The sequence below is a fragment of the Gymnoscopelus braueri genome (genome assembly GCF_963280865.1).
Source record: "Gymnoscopelus braueri genome assembly, chromosome: 5".
Taxonomy (NCBI): domain Eukaryota; kingdom Metazoa; phylum Chordata; class Actinopteri; order Myctophiformes; family Myctophidae; genus Gymnoscopelus; species Gymnoscopelus braueri.
In genome coordinates this window covers 3,506,113-3,525,729 of record NC_137606.1, presented here as the reverse complement: position 1 = coordinate 3,525,729, position 19,617 = coordinate 3,506,113, and the positions used below count along the sequence as shown (strand labels likewise).

At 41.8% G+C, this 19,617-nt stretch overlaps 1 protein-coding gene across 5 annotated transcripts in view; it reads right to left on the bottom strand.

Moving 5' to 3' along the window:
• pik3cb (phosphatidylinositol-4,5-bisphosphate 3-kinase, catalytic subunit beta) overlaps positions 1-19,617 on the bottom strand; it is a 104,987-nt gene that overhangs the window by 47,574 nt on the left and 37,796 nt on the right. For all 5 annotated transcript variants that reach the window (XM_080427884.1, XM_080427880.1, XM_080427882.1 and 2 more), the window contains one exon: positions 244-439. In XM_080427884.1, coding sequence (XP_080284010.1) covers positions 244-439 — 196 coding nt within the window. The remainder of the gene's footprint in view (positions 1-243; positions 440-19,617) is intronic.

Genomic DNA, 19,617 nt, shown 5'->3' with positions numbered 1-19,617 from the left:
GCCATTACGGCGCCATCAAGGCACCGCAACATACATTTTAGTCGACTAAATCAACTGTAGATTTAGTCGACTAAAATCTTATATTTAGTCGACTAAAACTAGACAAAAACTAGAACATTTCAGGTGACTAAAATATGACTAACTAAATGGAATCTTATTCAAAAGACTATGACTAAAACTACTATCAAAATGTGCTGTCAAAACCAACAGTGCCTCCCAGTGCGTGTCCGTCGTCTCTCTCACCAGTTTGATTTGCAGGATGGTGGCCTCGCGGGGGACGTCCATCTGGATGTAGATGCCGGTGGGCAGCAGGAAGTCCATGGTGACCAGGGCTGGGGCGTGGCCAGTCAGGGGCGAGTGGGCCGCCCACATGTCCAGGAGGTCCGTCATGGCGGGAGGCATGGCAGTGGGCGCAGCACGCCACCTCAACCATAAGGACCTGAGAGAGAGAGAGAGACAGATGCCAGGTCTAGTTTAACGTGGTTCATGTAGAAAATGGGAAGAATGTGAATGTGCCATTTCACGTTTTCAAATGTATAAACATCTTTTGAAAATAGCAGATCTACAAGCTGCGACGCATTGTGAGCTTGTAGATCGGCTACTTTCAAATGGCCGAAATGTATATAGGGCTGAAGTGGTCAATGTATGTTTTGTAATAATAATCAAAATCTACCAAGTATCTAGTTACTAAAGTTGTCAAATAATTGTAGTGGAGTAAAAGTACAATATTTGCCTCTGAGATGTAGTGGAGTAGAGGTAAAAGTACCGAAAATTGGAAATACTCCACTAAAGTAAAAATACCTCAAAATTGTACGTAAGTACAGTACTTCTAAATGTACTTACTTACTTTACACCACTGAACATAATAAGTAAATACAAATAATTAAATACGTTATAATGAACTCATTTGTTCCAATGTGGTTTGACTGGTGAATGACATGAGGCTGTGGTGGCTGTGAAAGCAGGTTTGACACTGTAGCATAGCATGTCTGGGTTGAGTTAACAATCAGTTACAACTTAATGACAGGGTCGCAGTGAGAGTCCAGGTTAAACAAGGTGAGCTCACAAAATAACAGTTTAACACCTAGTAATAAGGCCAAAGCAGAGGTTTGACTCATGCACCACCTTGACAAAAAAAAAACACCTCAGCTAATCTCAAGGCAAGCAGGCTTCTTGTTATGGCCGCTCTTCAACCGATGTTCTGCTGTAGCCACAATACACACACATAATGACATGTTGCTGGCTTAACACGCTATAGAGTCAGTTTTATTACTTTGAATTGAGTTTTATTTGGTGCCTCATTTGCTAAATACGTTTTAGGATTAAGACTCTTGGGTTGCAAACCAAAAACACATTCATGTTAATGTCGCTTAATGCTTTATGTAAAGCACTCTGAATTGCTGTTGAAGTGTGCTATACAAATAACTTGTCTTGCCTAATCTGGGGGAAAGAACTGAAATTTTTCCTAATTCCTGAAACAATCTTTAGGAAGACTTGGCCTAGGATCTGTCAGTGGTATAAAAAAGAGCATTATGTTCATACTGCATATGAATCTAAAGGTGTTTACTAGTTTATCTCATCTTACACTACACACATTAGATGTTTCAAACGTGGAAGCTCTTCAAAAGGGTCTGGTAAAATAAATCAAGCACACCATAAAAAGTGTAACATGATATCTGAGCAGATGTTATTTTTTTTCTTCAGGTCTGCCCAATGCTTTGTTACACAGGCCCATGTCAAACAGGACAGGACAGGTGGATGCTGCAGTACCACCGTGTTCCTGCGGGGGCAGCGCCTTGTTGTGCTGGGTGCGGAAGGGGATGGGGGGGAGCTGTAACCTTACTTGGGTGCGGGCCAGCGCTCAGAGGAATGCCCACTAAGCAAACGGCAGAACAAAAGGTCAGTCTGCCCTCTGCTCATCTGACAACCTAAAGCTGCTCCTGCGGCTACAGCACCACACACACACACACACACCCACACACAACTATACTTGTGAGGACATCAACAATTTAGGATGCCAATTTCCTTTTTTTTATTACAATTTTTAACCCTAACCTCGCACACCGAAAATAGCAGATAGAAGCTCACAACGTTCTATATCTGCTATTTGCGGTGTATAACGCCACTGCAGGCATAACTCTAATCCTAACTCCTAAATGTAACCTCTAAATGCCTAATCCCAACCTGAATCTTTTCCCAATTGTAAACCTAACTCTAGAAATCTTTCTTTTTAACCATAAAACAACCATTTATCATGTAAGGACCAGGTAAATTGCCCTCACCATGTCCATTTTACATATTCTACTATACTTGTGGGACACTTGGCTCTCACAAACAAATAGCCTATAGTAATACAAGTACACACACACACACACACACACACACAGCTAAGTCTATAGCCTTAAAAACATCACACATGAAAACACACATGCACACGCACTCTGATGCACACTCAGTCACACACACTGTTGACCGTTGCCAAGGTAATTATCAGATGGTGCTGTTCCCTTCTGTGTGTCATCCGACTCCATCGTAATAGCTGCTGGAAATCATTTCATGTGGCAGCCAGAGGTTGGCTGAAGTCTTGAAAACTTAGGTAGGTGGTGTGAAAAAAACTCGCAAAAACAAACCGATGCATAAAACACTCTTGGACTTGGACTCACACACACACACACAGAGTGCTCCACGTGCATCAGGAACCCCACTGAGCACTGAAGGTTTGGTAAACTAGCCCACAAGCTGGTTTCCATGCAAGCCGAGGCCGCCTCGCCACAGCTGGCCTGCGCCTCCACTTGTCTCTTTCTCTCTCAATTGCCTGGCGCTCACGTGGCCCAGTGTCCATTAACTCTATCACGGCTCCATCTCCATTTTGGCTCAATCTGCCCATTAAAAATGACTTTCTCCATTGCCTCTAATGGCTCTTCCCCCTCGGTGTTAAGTGGCTGTACGAGCCGCAGATGGGCCAGTGCTATGCCATGTGGCTGGGGCTGGCTGGCCCGCTTGGAGCCACTATCTTGGCCACTTAACATTATCTGCTCCACAGTAAAACACACAGTGTTACTTTAACTCAGAGAGTGCACAAATGTAACCAAAATGGACCCCGTAATGCAAACTGTAATGGTGTTCTGTCTGAGTGCCGTGCCGCACAAAATGTGGATGACTGCTTGCGGTCCCCTATTGTGAAATGTCTTTAAAAATAAAAATGCATTAAGATGCATTGTGAGCTTGCAGACCTGCAACATTTTTTGAAAGTGTATGAACTCTTTGATAAATCTTGATACATTTTTACAATAATTACATGTCCAAAATAGGGACAAATAATCATATGCATTCAAATTGTAATGTTTATATAAAGTTGTCCGAGTAGCTCAGTGAGTAGAGCGCTCACTCATCTTTGACCACAAGGTCCTGGGTTTGACCCCGGGCACTGGCAATTCAGTGTATTAGTAGTATGGCTTGGGTAACTAAGTTGTGCGGTAAGTACTGGAAGCTGATGGTGGGTGTAGCGCTCCATCTCCCAGCATGTACAGTACACACGTAACGGTTATGTGAACGTTACGTCACCCTTAACACATCAAGACTTTTTCACACACACACACCCCCACACACACACCCCCACACACACACCCCACACACACACCCACCCACACCCACACCCACACACACACACACATCATCATGTCATTTTAAGATTTATTTGGCTAATTTAGAAAAAAACATTAACATTTGTACAAATCTTTGAATGCATATATTTTTCAAGCAAACATTTGTACTCAAATCTTTGCTTCTGGGGGTCCCTGGAACAAAATATACATATCTAAAAATATACATATCTAAATCCTAACTATATTTATCAGTGGTGCTCCAACTTTTTCATGTCAAGGACCCCCAAAACTATATGTACTGTATTTGACCCCCATTTGAAAATATTAAGCAGCATAATAACTTAAGCCATGTTGTATGTTTGGTACCGTGACGTCACCGAGCGGTATAGTTACACACATGAAAAGAAACATGACACCCAGAGATTCTGTCTGACGCACAGATAGCACGCCATGATCAAGGACCGATGAATAGGTCATTCATGCGCAACCATGCGAGCGCACACGCACGCCCGCACAGGTATTACTATACTTCTGAGGTCTCAAAAAGGAGAACAGGCCTTCTAGTGAATTGAATAATTAAATCTTTTGCCTCAAGCTAGGTCCAACATGACGGACCCCCACATGAAAGATGTTGTTTCCCTGGCTAACAAAGATTTTTAGAGCTAAGGTTACAAGGAAAAGACGCAGGTTGGTCTGGGTTAGGATTAGACATTTAAGTGATTAAGTGTTACAGTAGGTTTAGGGTTCAAAATGGCGAGATAAGGCATTTTTATGGCTGGCTGGCTGTCTGTCTGTCTGTCTGATAGCGGCAGAAAATAGCGGCGGAAAATAGCAGATCTACAAGCTCATAGCGCGGCACCGAGTGCCACGCTATGAGCTTGTAGATCTGCTATTTTTAGTAGTTATGATTTAGAAAACATTTTTAAGAATCGCCTCAGGTCTTAATGGGTTAAGTAGAAAATCTCAGTACTTCTTCCACCACTGGTCTGGTCCTGCTGCATCGCGGACGGACGGACACACACACACACACACAAGCAGGGTTATGGGGTACACGGTGGCAAGCAGCCAGGAATCTTCTGCTAGGTCAGGTTTCACAGGAACACCGAAAACGGAGGCGAGCGACAGAGGTGATAGATAAAGGATGGAGAGAGAGAGAGAAGAGAATATACAGATAGAGCAAAAGCATTTTGACATGAGAGCTGTAGACACCCTAGCCCGAGGGGGAGCAGTCCAACCACATCAGTCAGTGGAGTACACAATAGGCATGTCCCTAGATCGCCCCATGCATGCACGCACGCACTATCTCTCTAGGGATAAAGGACTTTACTTTGAGAAATGCAGGAATGTTTTCCCGCTTTTAACCCATTGATACCTGGAACGCATCTGTGTCACTTTAGATTTCTTTAGGCTATTCAAAAATAGCAGATATACAAGCTCATAGCGCGGCACCGAGTGCCGCGCTATGAGCTTGTAGATCTGCTATTTTTGAAAAATCGAGAAAAAAAAAAGTGGTTTTTTTTTCATTTTTTTTTTAGGATTTAGAAGACATTTCTAGAATCTTCTCAGGTCTTAGTGGGTTAATCCAGAAGTTCCCCGCCTACCTTGCCAACAAGAGATATGAGTATGAACTTGAGCGTGTGGAGAGGGGGAGCACAGAGGGGGAAACACACACTTAGATTTATGCAGGGGAGAACTGTGGAGCCAAGAACGAGCCAACTCTAACTGGAAATATGTGCATGCATTAAGCTATCATGACTAAAACCGCGCCATGATTTATGAGAAAGATGCAACATTATGCCCAGATGTGACATATGGACTCTGGAGCCTCTGTCCCTGAGAGAACAGATCGTCTCATATCATGTCCAAAACGGTTACTTTTCAGGATTCAAATCAATAACGGCAAACGTAGCAGATCTACAAGCTGAAAACGCAGCGCGAAACTTTTGATACTTTTGTGTGACGCTGTAGTATGATCAAGGCATTCATTTAGGAAAAAACACAAATAGTTGACACACATTTAGTGCCAAACACGAGCATTCTCGCGTTTGTAAATACACTCGTAGAGTGCCATAAACGAGAATTCTCCTGGGGGGAAATTTTTTGTTATTTTATTTCTTTCCACACGGGGCGCTCTAACGCAACTTTGGCGGTTTTAACCGCGGTTGCCGCAGTTAACCGCAGTTTGGGTGGATTTGGGTCAATCAAATATAATTATTAATTCATATTGGATAAACCGTGGGTGAAATAATGCGGGAATTACATTAATGATATCAATCTATAGGCCTATTATAGCTTTTAAAAAGCACGAAATCTCGCCGTGCGTGCGTTTGTAGTATTTCAATATTACGTCATTTTACATCAGGCACAAATTAGCCGCCTACTGCACGTGGCTTTGCCGGCAAGGGGTCTTCCTACCGCAGGCAGCCAGTGTTGCCAGATCTTGCGAGAGAAATAAGCAGCCAGGTCTATGAAAACAAGCCCAAAACAAGCACCAAACCATGCGCCAAACAAGCCCAGAAGTCGCTTATAAAAACAAGACATATTCACGTAAAGTGAATGAAACTGTCTTGTTGTTTACATGGATATGGATTGTATACGGTCACTACATCGCGACAGACAGTGGTGAGTAACATTGTTTATAAGAAAACTAACGTCAGGAAAATTATAATAATTTGATGCGGTTGGTGCGGATCTAGAAATAGGATGGTATAATTAACACATTAACCGCCAAGAACGTAGTCCTACGGTCCGTTAAATCCAACTGTTAAGCGCCGAGACCGTAGCCCTACGGGCTGCGGTCTTTTCGCGCATGCGCGGTCCGGGTGCACTTTCGGAATTTTTTTGATCCACTTCCGTTTCCGGTTTGATGACCGGAAATAGAATTATTTGGGATCCGGTTTTGACGATCACGCCCGCTCCCATTCTACAGACGAAACTGAAACTCAATTCTCTTCCTGTAGTTTTTTCTCCTCGCATTTCACTGTTTAACGTAATCCGCTCTAACTACAACATGGATACCCAGTTTGACACGCGATCTTCACTGGGAGATACAGGGAGATCTCGCGGATGTAAACAGACCGTGTAGAGCTCAATCTTAAGGATTTTAACAAGATCTATGGCGACATGAAAAAAACAAAAAAACAACAAAAACACCTTGGCACTGGTGAGTACATTATGAGATTAACCTCTGGCGGTCGATGTGTTAATGCGGTTGGATGGCGGGAGGATAATGAACATGTATACGCGGATTTGGGTGACGAAAAACCCCATCCGCGCATCACTAATCCACGGACCCGCGAATCCTGTCCATAAAACGTACCTCCTATCCACTCCCATTATAGGATCTTGAGAAAAAGCTCCATATCTCCATATCTTTTTACCGTGGTGAAAACGAGCCATTTTCGATGGGCGATCACTCTGCAATGGCGGATCGCGTTAGAGATATTATTGTTCCAGTCGATAGTCGGGACCCACGACCATCGCGCACGCACCCTTTGTTTACATCCGCGTCGAGGCGTCTACAGCTCTAAACATATCAGCGTAAACGTTAAGATCGGTGGCACTGGATGTACCCCGTTTTAAAAAACCTCTGGCACTTGAGGTTTCTGCTCAACAGCAACGATATATATACTGTATATAGGAACTCCTGTCCGAATGCACATTATTGCAATTTCTACTCAGCCATGGTAGCAACTAGCAACTCAATGCATTTAGGCATGGACACATGGTCAAGACGATCTGCTGCAGTTCAAACCGAGCATCAGAATGGGGAAGAAGGTGATTTAAGTTACTTTTAACATGGCCTCTGAACCGTTGATAAAAGGCAGGATGGATCTATTCTTTCATGTTGTAGATGGCAAATTCTGACCCTACTGTACCAATCCGAATGTCACAGCAGAAATCCAGACTCAGACGAAGCAACGTTTCTAATCTTCTATTGTCCTATTGTAATATGGCGAGCCTGTGCAAATTGTAGCAACAGTTTCCTGTTCTTAGCAGACAGAAGTGGCACCTGTTGTGGCGCTCTGCTGCTGTAGCCCCATCTGCCTCGAGGTTTGACGTGTTGTGCTTTCAGAGATGCTCTTCGGCATACCTCGGTTGAAACAAGTGGTTATTTGAGTTACTGTTGCCTCTCCATCAGCTCTTCTGTTGTGAACACATAACCCCCTCCTCACCCACTACTTCCCTGCAAAGACTCCCAGAATCAGTAAATAAATCTGTCCATATAGGACTCTTTATTACATCCTTATCCAATATTTGCACACAGTAAAAATCCACTCTTGGATTGAAAATGACAGTGATGAGTTTACTGTGCAGAGGCACAAGTCAGAGTCACACCAGCGCGTCTGTCAAGTGCGCCCGACGTGACAGACGCGCTGGTGTGATTCTATGAGGACATGTCTGTCAATGTGTGAAGAGCAGGAGGGAAAAGGGGGGGGGGGGGTGTTTAGTTAGTAAAATAGTAAGGAAATTCAGAGCTCCAACTCCATCCATATAATGTCTGGGCGATATGGACAAAATCAAAAAAAGAAATTAGACAAAATACCTCGGTATCGACCACTACATATCACCACAAAACAACACCACAACTCCATCTATACCACCACAAGACCAACCCACAACCAAGAGACCTCAAGTAACCCCGCCAGAGAAGAGAAAAAATATAAATAAAGATGCCAAAATCGAGTTTGTGCTCCACTTAAATATGTTTTGAAAGAATATCGTTATAGATTGCGAGGGGGTGGGTGGCGAAAAAAAACAAAGAAAAGGACCCGTTTGTTGCCATGACTACAGTCCATCTCTGCAAGTGACAGTGACATGTTGGAAAGGCTTTTATGCCGCAGATGCATTGTGCTTACTTAACCCATTCAATCCGGGGACGCATCTCTGTCATTTGAGATTTCTTTGGGCTATTCAAAAATAGCAGATGCAAGCTCATAGCGCGGCACCGAGTGCTGCGCTATGAGCTTGTAGATCTGCTATTTTTGAATAGCCAAAGAAATGTTTAAATGACACAGATGCGTTCCCGGTCTTACAGGGTTAAACACTGCCGCTGCTCACCACTTGCTGTCTAAAAAGCTCTCTGTCTGACAGTAAGGGGTCTGTCTGTCAGGCCCTCAATGGAGTGTGTGTGAGTGTGTGAGTGTGTGTGTGTGTGTGTGTGTGTGTGTGTGTGTGTGTGTGTGTGTGTGTGTGTGTGTGTGTGTGTGTGTGTGTGTGTGTGTGTGTGTGTGTGTGTGTGTGTGTGTGTGTGTGTGTGTGTGTGTGGCTGAGATAGATAGCAAACCACAGTCATAAAGGGAGCGAGTGTGTGTGTGTGTGTGTCTTTGTGTGTGTGTGTGTGTGTGTGTGTGTGTGTATATACATACTGTGTGTGCAGTCTATTCATTAAGGATCCTGCTGGCTCTGAGACATGTGTTCTTCTTCTTACGCCCCACACTGTGAAAAGTTAACAGCCTCGACTTAATTCCTCCGATGCCGCACTTCATATATTCTACCGATGCGTTTACATACACGTGCGAGGACATAAACACTGTCGCACGTGCAGCCTTAACACATTCACTGCCAGGGGCTTTCTAATGCTAGAAAGTACTCATTATGCAGAATGCCCCATTTCACAAGTTTTAAAATGTATATGGTAATCTTTTGAAAATAGCAGATCTACAAGCTCCCAATGCGGCATTGTGAGCTTGTAGATCTGCTATTTTTTTAAGTAACTAAAGTTTTCAAATAATGAGTAAAAGTACAATATTTTTCTCTAAGATGTAGTGGAGTAGAAGTAAAAGTACTGCAAATTGGAAATAGTCCAGTAAAGTAAAAAATACCTCAAAATTGTACTTAAGTACAGTACTTGAGTAAATGTACTTAGTTCCACTGGTACCACTGGTAAAGACAAACATAAAATAAACAGTTTTAGACCGGGTTTCCATCTTAGGAACCTTATACGGTAGAATCCTCATTGCTAATGGCTCTATGCATTTGTAACTCCGAAACTGTACTATAAACGATTCCATTTTGTACACTCAGTTAAATTGACTTTGAGTGTCTTTAACTGAGTACAATGTTGGGGAGTAGAGCACATATCTTAGCATTGGAACACACAAGGTCCTAACCGCTGAACCAGTGGACCACAGCACACCGACATCTAGAGCTAAACACAGCTCATGACGACGACAATCAAAAACCTAATGAGCTGATCACATCATTATTAGATGGCGAGAGAAGACATTCAAGTTCATCTGGGTTTTAAAGGTGTAAATGTTTGCTCTCTTTGTCAGTCATTCTTCAGATGGAACTATGGCATTGATTGCAATTCACAAAATGCACTGTAAAGTCCTGACTCCTGAGTGTTCATTGAACTCAGAGATAACAAATACATGTGCACACACTCAGTGTACATCAACATTGAGGATTGTACTGTGTATTAGGGGTGGGACGATATATCGATATATCGCGATACTTTCTCCCACGATAAATAATCGATATGCTGCCGAAAAATATAACAAATATTTTTGTTTGTTTGTGATACGTTGTTTTTCCTACTCTGTATTTGTGTAATGATGATTTTGAACTGTTTGGTGCTATTTTATGTGTTTATGAATTGAATACAAGGACTATCGTGATATATCGTTGGTGAATTTTCATGCAATATACCGCGGCAATATATCGATATTTTCAGATATCGTGATATATCGTTGGTGAAATTTCTTGCAATATATATCAAATATCGTGATATCGCAATATATCGAACATCGTCGAATATCGTGATATATATTGTTATCGTGGGCCTAATATCGTGATATATATCGTATCGTGAGGTACCCATATCGTCCCACCCCTACTGTGTATGGTCTGTGAGGTGGAAACAACAACTAACAACATTCCCCTTCTATGACGTGTATTGATGCCGGCCATCATTCTGCTCCAACGGAATAAGAAATGAGAGTGTTTGTAATGCCACCCTCCTGCAATGTGAACATCCTAGCAACTTAGAGCCTCGGAACTTAGTAAAACAGACCTGAGTTGCACTGTACTTTTTCAGTGTAAAGTACATCAAATCTCTCTGCCAAAAATAGCTGATCTACAAGCTCACAATGTGTAACAATTCAGTTTTGTGACCCTTATCATAATTATTCACTCTATAGCCATTAACCCATTAAGACCTGAGGCCAATTCTACAAATGTCTTCTAAATCCTAACAGTTTTCTGAAAAACATATGTTACTATATCAGTGGTTCAATGTCAAGGACCCCCAAAATTATACATATTTGGCTGTGGACCCCCATCTCAAAATACTGTTGTTCCAGGGACCCCCAGAAGCAAAGATTTGAGTTACAAATGTTTGCCTTAAATATTCAAAGATTTGCACAAATTATTTTTCTTCAAAAATAGCAGATCTACAAGCCCGCGCTATGAGCTTTCCCGGTCTTAATGAGTTAAAACTATTACATGAATCCAGAGTACATCTTTACAGATGTTGAAGACATGACGTGTGCAGCTGACAGAGATGCGTGTAGCAGTGCACAAGGCTCTGACACAACTTCTATTGACAAGGTAGGTTACAATAATATTTTTAAAGTCAACTCAGGCATTTGTGGGATGACAGGTATGCAAAAGTCACATGTTCTGTACACTTGACCTAATCTCTCAAGAACAGATTCAGAGCTACGCTACTGAATCCGTCGAGAGCTCCGTTCAGAACGTGTGCGCATTAGCTTACAAGTGGGCGTGCCTTCAGATCAGGAAGCAGGCCGCGCTTTTCCCAATCAAATGTAGTGGCCGGGATTTACTGTCTGTGCACTCCCTTCCCAATCAATCCCACTGAAAACAAGCCGAAACTCATTTAACAATAGCGTCCTTGAAGCAGACAAAACCACGGAAAGATATTCACATTTTAACTTGCTCTTTCATCATAGAAACAAGTGGGCTTATAACCAAAACGATCCATGTTCTCTGGGAGAAGTGGTGTTAGTGTTCCGTGTAGAAATATTGTTAGTGGGAATATAAACATAAGCGCACCACCGGTCACCGGAAGTGGAGCGCTGAGGGCAGACCAAAACCCCGGTTTCCTTGCGCACGGGTGCTACATTGAGCTCGGCCCAGAGCCAAGTGAAGAGTAAAAAACAGCAGAGGGCACTGTTTTTCCTTTTTATTTGGCGATGGGTTCCCAGATTGCACTTGACCTAATCTCTCAAGAACAGATTCTGCTCTGCGTTGGAATCTGTTGTGAAGGTTCGTCATAACGTGTACGCACTGTGTGGGCGTGCCTTCAGATCAGGATGCAGGCCGCGCTTTACCCAATCAAATGTAGTGGGCGGGATTTACGTGTCCGCCGATCATTCCCTACTCGAAACAAGCCGAAACTAATTTAACAATAGCGTCCGCGGAGCAGACAAAACCACGGAAAGATATCATAGAAACAAGTGGGCTTATAACCAAAACGATCCATGTTCTCTGGGAGAAGTGGTGTTAGTGTTCCGTGTAGAAATATTGTTAGTGGGAATGAAAACATAGTCGCACCACCCGGAAGTGGAGCGGTGAAGGCAGACCAAAACCCCGGTTTCCTTGCGCACAGGTGCTGCGTCGTCATTTTCCCAGAGCCAGTGAGAGATAGTACAAACAGCAGAGGGCGCTGTTTTTCATTCTCACTGGCTCTGGGTTCCCAGATTGCACTTGACCTGACCTGAACACATCAAATTAAATATCTGAATTATTTCCTGACATTGACACATTATACGGAAGCAACATTGGGGAAGTAAACACAATCCAGGATTAGATTTATTTCCCATTGTCCAGCATCTCACCTGAATTAGGAGACCTCACAGGGTCCCCACACCACATGTGTTTAGGACACGAGTGTGTTTACTGCACATGAGCAAAAGGTTAGATATGGTTTCAGGTAATGACTTAGAATAACTACCTGTTATAACAAATTAATAGATCATTCACAATCTGTTAGCTAATGAGTTATTAATGAATTGTTAAATGTTTGTTAATTGTTGGTTAAGGATTTATTACTAACTATGCCTTATAGATAGCCAATAGGGCGTGCCAAAAATCCTTAAGGGGTCGTCAACAAGTGTCATTTGGTAGAGGTGGACACCTTTGTGGGGTATAAACAGGTTGACTTAACATTGCCCCACATATGTCTGCAGCTACTATGCCACGCGGCCCACGCCCCCCGTGGTGACGACACGTTGGCACGCACAATAGATCAGCCAATAGATCACTCACAAACTGGTAGTTAATGACCCAAATTACTTGCCAAATGCATGTCAATGATTTACAACTATAAACAAGCTATTTGTAAGCTACAACTACTTCAAATATTAAAACATATTTAACATGTCATTAGTAAATGACATGTTAAATATGTTTTAATATTTGATTAACAACTTTCAGTACAAGCCATGCTGCAAACTCATCCTACTGTTCTAACATCCATACTGGAACAGCAGAGCCATGAAGAAGAGAAAAACTTTGGATAAAGACATTGTAAAACACTTTGGCTAAAGGCACTTTATAAATGCACCATTTACCATTTTTTAACACCTCCTTATCAGTGCACTTACAGTAGCAGACAAAGATGGTCTTCCTGTGCAGAAGACTCTGACACGTGTTGGTGATGAGATCAACCAGAATTAAACTATTTAACAAATCAAATGTTTATGTTAGCAGATTTCGGAAGACCAGAAATATATTTTCAATAAATACAATATAATTTCAATAAATTATCATAATATGTGTTCGCAAATATTTAACATCAAACTATTCATATAGTTGCTATAGTTAGTTGCTATAGTTAGCTGCCTTTATTTGGGGTTGGTAAATCAACTTTGTTTAGAAAAACAATTACGTCGATTTATCAGCGCAAGTATTTGTGTTCTACATGCAAGTACCCATGACACAAACAACAAAAAATAGATTTCGGGTGAGCGCCCGGGCTGCGCCCCTGGTCTTTCTTACAGGCCAGACAAAGCAGTGATGGTGAATGGTAGAGGTGGTTGAAGAGAGTAAGCACAGATTCAGCATTAGTGGTCAGGTTAAATGACACACTGGGTCTACCAGGTCGGCATGACTCATTGTGGGGCCACCCAACCATCACAGGTACATGCATGAACTGACAATATACAATGTCGCGATGAAGTTTCCCGCTTAAGCTCTCAAATTAAAATAGTCACATTTTTACAATTTATTCGCAAATACTGAGCATGCGCTGTGAGCTCGTAGATCGGCTATTTTCTGAAAAAAGGAAAGAAATAATTATTTTTAGTTTTTAATATATATATATAAATCAATAAAAATTTGAAAATGTGTGCAAATCTGTGAAAAAAAATTAAAAATAATATATATATATATATATATATATATATATATATATATATATATATATATATTCACAGATTTGCACACATTTTTTAAAAAATTCAAAAATAGCAGATCTACAAGCTCGTAGATCTGCTATTTTTTAATAGCTAGCCAAAGAGCAAAATAATAAAAAAAAATAGCTCAAATCTAAAAATGACAGATGCTTCTTAATGGTTAAAATCTTTTGGAACATGCGAGTGTGCAGGTTCTATTCTTTTTCACAACACTGCTGTAAATGAAGTGTGTATGGGTGGTAGAGAGAGGATGGAAGTAGGCTGGTATGTAGTGCAGTCATTAAAGCAGCACTAGGTTACATGCTTTTTTGAATAAAATGTACTATTTGTTCGAATTCTTACATTCTTTACTACATTCCAGCAGGCTAACGATAAATACAATGCTCTGGGAAAAGAATCCAGTCTCTCAGAAAGAGAAAAAAGACACACACACACACACACACACACACACGGAGGGGGGGTAGCGAGTGTTGTGATGTCTCCCTGACAACAAACCAACAGGAGTTTTCTTGTTGAGCATCATGTTGTCCCGCCCTGACCTTGATTTCTCCCAAACCATTCATCTGATCACTTAGAACTCAGTTCTGGCAATTTAAGAATCATCGAAAGATAAGTGTGTGTGTGTGTGCAATCAGATGATCATAATTCCCAAACGAAAAAACACAGAGCTTACATAATGACGTCAGAGGAATCAGCAGACCGGTGGCAATATTCTAACATAATGTGTCTGCTCTGCAGTGTAAAAGAAAATGAGCCGTGACGACAATTTAAAGATAGCCGGGGAATCTTGAAAAGTGTCCTCTTCTCACTCTTAACCAACTGTCTCAGATTGTTCCCTCTCAGATTTCACATTTCTGCCAAGTACTGCTTTGATGTGTTTGCGTGGGTGTATGTGTATGTGTATGTGTGTGTGTGTGTGTGCGTACTATACAGTACAGTATAGCAGCATGTGTGAGAGCTAACCACATCCTGCTCCTTGGCGATAAGTCTGTTTGTACAGTAAGCATCACTCACGCCCACCCTGCTCTATGTGGGCTACATACAGGAAGTGATGACACCCGACAGGAAGTGAGTGACATATAACGCCCAGAGCACAAGTCCCGCCCGCAGCCATTCATAAAAACAAACCTGACGTAGGCTGAATCACAAGCTCGGTTGCTATTTTAGTTGCTGAAGGTTATGGATGGGGGCATTGTCTTCCATCTAAAGATGAATTTAGTCTGGCCAAAGGGTAGAAAAGAATACAGTTCTGACAGTTTACTGGCTGGCTAATATGAAGAATATTCTATTGTATGTGAGGTGCAGAAGGACCAACTTCACTAAGCTGCTGGCCAGTGGTGGAAAAAGTTCTCAAATTCAGTATCAATACTGCAAAATGGAAATACTGTTACAAGTAAAAGTCTGGAATTCAAAATATACTTGAGTAAAAGTACAAAAGTATCGTCATCAAAATGTACTTAAAGTACCAAAATTACTCATTATGCAGAATGTCCCCTTTCAAGTTTTCAAATGTATAAACATATTTTGAAAACAGCAGCTCACGATGCGTCGCAAGCTTGTAGATCGGCTATTTTCAAATGGCCGAAATGCATATAGGGCTGAAGTGGCTAATGTATGTTCTGTAATAATAATCACAATCTACAAAGTAACTAGAAACTAAAGATTTCAAATACATGTATTGGAGTAAAAGTACAATATTTGGATCCGAGATGTAGTGGAGTAGAAGTAAAAGTATTGGGAGCATTTATTTAGTGCGATTAATTCAACTGCTATTTGTGTCATGAGTATATCGAGTAATAAACCAACACATTATTTTAGATATGAGGTGGATTTATCACCGCGAATAAAAGCTTCAACCAGTATGATTGACGCATCACCAAATTAATATGTTGCTGTGAAATGTTCACAGACACATGTATTGAGTATGTATTTTTATGTTATCTGTTTTTATGCTAGCACCTTTTTCTAAATCCTGTGCACTTACATGACAGTATATGTATTGTTCATAAACACATGCTTGCTTTCCCTGCCAAATAAGCTAATAAATGACCCTTACTCTAAAAAAAATCTTTCTTAATCATGAAAATGACCCTTTCCCTCATGGGTAACAGAAAAAAGAAATGTCTGTCCTCACAAAGATAGTAATACATAAACCATGCATGCACGTTGCCCACAAACACACGCACACGCAGTTCTGGTATGTCTGCTGGCAGAGCAAGCAGCTTCACTCTGTCTTCTTTGCCCATTTCAAGGAATATCAGACAGGGGTCGTTCTGAGATATTATGAGGTGAGAAGAGATGGGAACAGGGCAGGCAAGCAATAAATCAGAAACCTCCATCTCCCTTCCTCTGGCCTCTGCATCCCCCCCACCTCTGCCCTGGGTTTTATCCTGCTCTTATTCTCTCGATTGTCTTTCTTCAGCTATGCTATGCTCTCTCCCGCTCCCTCCCTCTCCCAGCAGCAGTCACTGGTCTAGACTCTAGTCAAGTACAGTAGTTCTCAAATATTTTCATGGCAACTGGCAAGGTCACCCAAATTGATATGCATGTGGTCGCAGACCCCCCATCTGAAAAGAGTTTGTGCCAGGGGCCCCCATAAAAGAACATTTGTCATTTTGTATTTTTCAAAATAATTTCAAAATGTTTCACAATGTTGCAAGATTTATCAAACTCTTTCAATGACAGGCTACAAGCTCCCAACGTGCTGCGCTGCGTTGTGAGCTTGTAGATCGGTTATTTTTTTATTGCTGAAGTATCAAACAACTGTTCCTCCTTTTGCTGGGGACCCCCTGCAATCCTCTCAAGAACCCCTGGGAGTCCACAGACCCAACTTTTAGAAGCACTTGTCTAGGCAGCTAGATACTGTAGGAAGCAAAGAGTTACAGTATCAATCCTCTTAATGTGGGAGCGAACAACTATACATAAACCATCACTCTGACATCATGATGTATTTTGACTTCACAAAGCTGTGGCACGCTAAATCATTGATTGTGACATAAGTTTAGGTTATGATTGTGATTAGGTTTCACATTACGATCAATTCACTGTGACACCACTTATCCATAGAGCCATTATTTATCAATCCACTTTGATGCCATTCTTTATAACAACAACACTAGGGAGCAGTCTTCAAGATGTCTTATTTGGGGCAAAAAGTGTTGGGCATCATGGAAATCCACCCATTAGATTGAGAGATATCTTGCGTGCTTGTGGTAATCAGTGCTAATCATCCTGCATGAGGTGCACAGCAAATTTCACGGCACTCCAACCAATAGTTTTTGAGAGATCTTGTTTGGGACAAAATACATCACCATCCTTGGAGCCCCACCACTAGCAATGGAAAAAGAAAAACGCCCCACCACAGATCATAAACACCAGAGTGCAACGCTTTAACAATGACCACATCTTGAAAGCACTTGGTCCATCCACTCTCACATAATGAATAATTTCATGAGTGACCAGTAGGCGATAGAAAAGAAAATTAAGTACCAGTTTTTATGTATTGGAAAAGTCTACTTTGCCAATATACTGTGATTGTGAGATTTATTTTTACCATTTGACTGGAGTGAATGGAATGACTACTTCCAGTTCTCAAAGCACCGAAGCAACAGATTTATTTCATGTCCAGGTAGCTACAGTATACGACGTTCAAGGTTCTACCCAAGTTCAGCATCGCTTTAATGCTTTTGGATTGAGGGATGACGGGGAAGTTAAGAGAAGAGAATGTCAATGGCCGCGTTTCCCAACGAGATTCGTAGAGATGCTGCGTTGAGCATCTGCGCAGGTTCTACGACGGGTCTTACGTGTGTCCACACAATCTGCGCAGTACCCTAGCAGGCACGTAGATTTCAGCTCATGCGTTGCCTCCGCAGCTTGCGTAAGAGCCTCCTACACAGCTGAGACTCGGTGAACCCTCATTAGTAGCAGTGTTGCCAGATTGGGCTATTTTAACAAAACTCATTGGGCTGGAATAAATAGCCTTGGACGGGCACATCAAATTTGGGCTTGTTAAGTTAAAAACAAGCCCAAATGTAATTATTAAATTAAATCAAATTAAAATTTAAAATGAACATATTTGGCGGGTTATTATTAGCCTCGATCATGTCACCAGACTACGCATAATTAAAGAAATAACCGAATTAAGGAGGGCTGTTTATTGAATTGAGCTGGTTTTAAGTTGTGCTTGAGCTGGAAACTGTCCATCAGATCTGGCAACCCTGATTAGTAGCAGCTGGTTGCATAGATCTATGGCTGGTTGTGCCCAACGTGCAATCGCTTCCCACGTCCAGGCGTTACGTGTCTGCTAAAACTACATTTGGGAGATAGAATGGCGTATCCTACTCTCCTCCTACTTCTGCGAGAGGCGTAGCCCTGCAGTGCTCTCCTACGAAGCAGTTTGTTACTAGCGCCCTGGGGCGGTAGTAACACCGATCGTAGCGAAATAGATCTATGAAAAGACCGACCGACCGACCACACACACACACACACACACACACACACACACACACACACACACACACACACACACACACACACACACACACACACACACACACACACACACACACACACACACACACACACACACACACACACACACACACACACACACACACACACACACACACACACACACACATTTAATTTATATATGTATGTGTATATATATATATATATATATATATATATATATATATATATATATATATATATTGCGGCCGGGCCGGTGCGTAACGACAGCTTGTAGATCTTTTTTTTTTTGGGTAGGGTGAGCGTCCTCTATGCATGAACCCGAAGTTTACAAATTGTACTGTACTCTCACGAATGATCTCTGATCTGATCATCTGATAAAAATATTAAGCAAGCCAAGTTAACTAAAGGACGTAAGACCCCAGTTCCCCTCACAAAGTGACAGCTGACGTCTGCAAGATATAAATGTATATGAAAAAAATGTTTTTACCAAAAGTCACAGCGTTTAGTATGGGTCGTCCACTAGCCTAGCGGTCTAGGCGCATGTCACACAATTTGGGAATCCATCAAGATAGCTGTCGCGGGTTCGACTCTAGTACCGACGACCTTTACTGTGTCTCTCTCCCCTTTTCCTGTCAGTCTATTGTCCTGTCCAAATAAAGGCAAAAAAGCCCCTAAATATATATTTTTAAAAAAGGACGCAGAATGTCCCATTTCCCAAGTTTAATATGTATAAATATATTTTTTTAAATAGCAGATTGCAAGCTCACAACGCCTCTTAAGCTTGTAGATGTAATTTAATGCATAAATATATTCAAACGTTGTATTTAGAGTGGACTGCTTCAGGACATCTGACAGTTGGCTCTGTCACCTCTTATGAGATGATCGGAATTTGCTAGAATTTATAAACACCGGATCCATGCATATATAGGGAAGCAGTGAGCTGGGATTGAACCCGAAACTCCCACTCGCCAGCACAACACGTTACCAGTCATGCTAATAAGCCTGAGCTCGATAGCCAGGTCTTTTGCACGCCCTTTCTCGTTTTGTGTTGTTGAAAGTCTATTCTCGGAGGTGGGAAGCCTCTCAGCACCCCACCTACTCTGTAAAATACACTTTTTGGGCAGAAAATAAAATATGTCAGCGAGACGGAAATTATT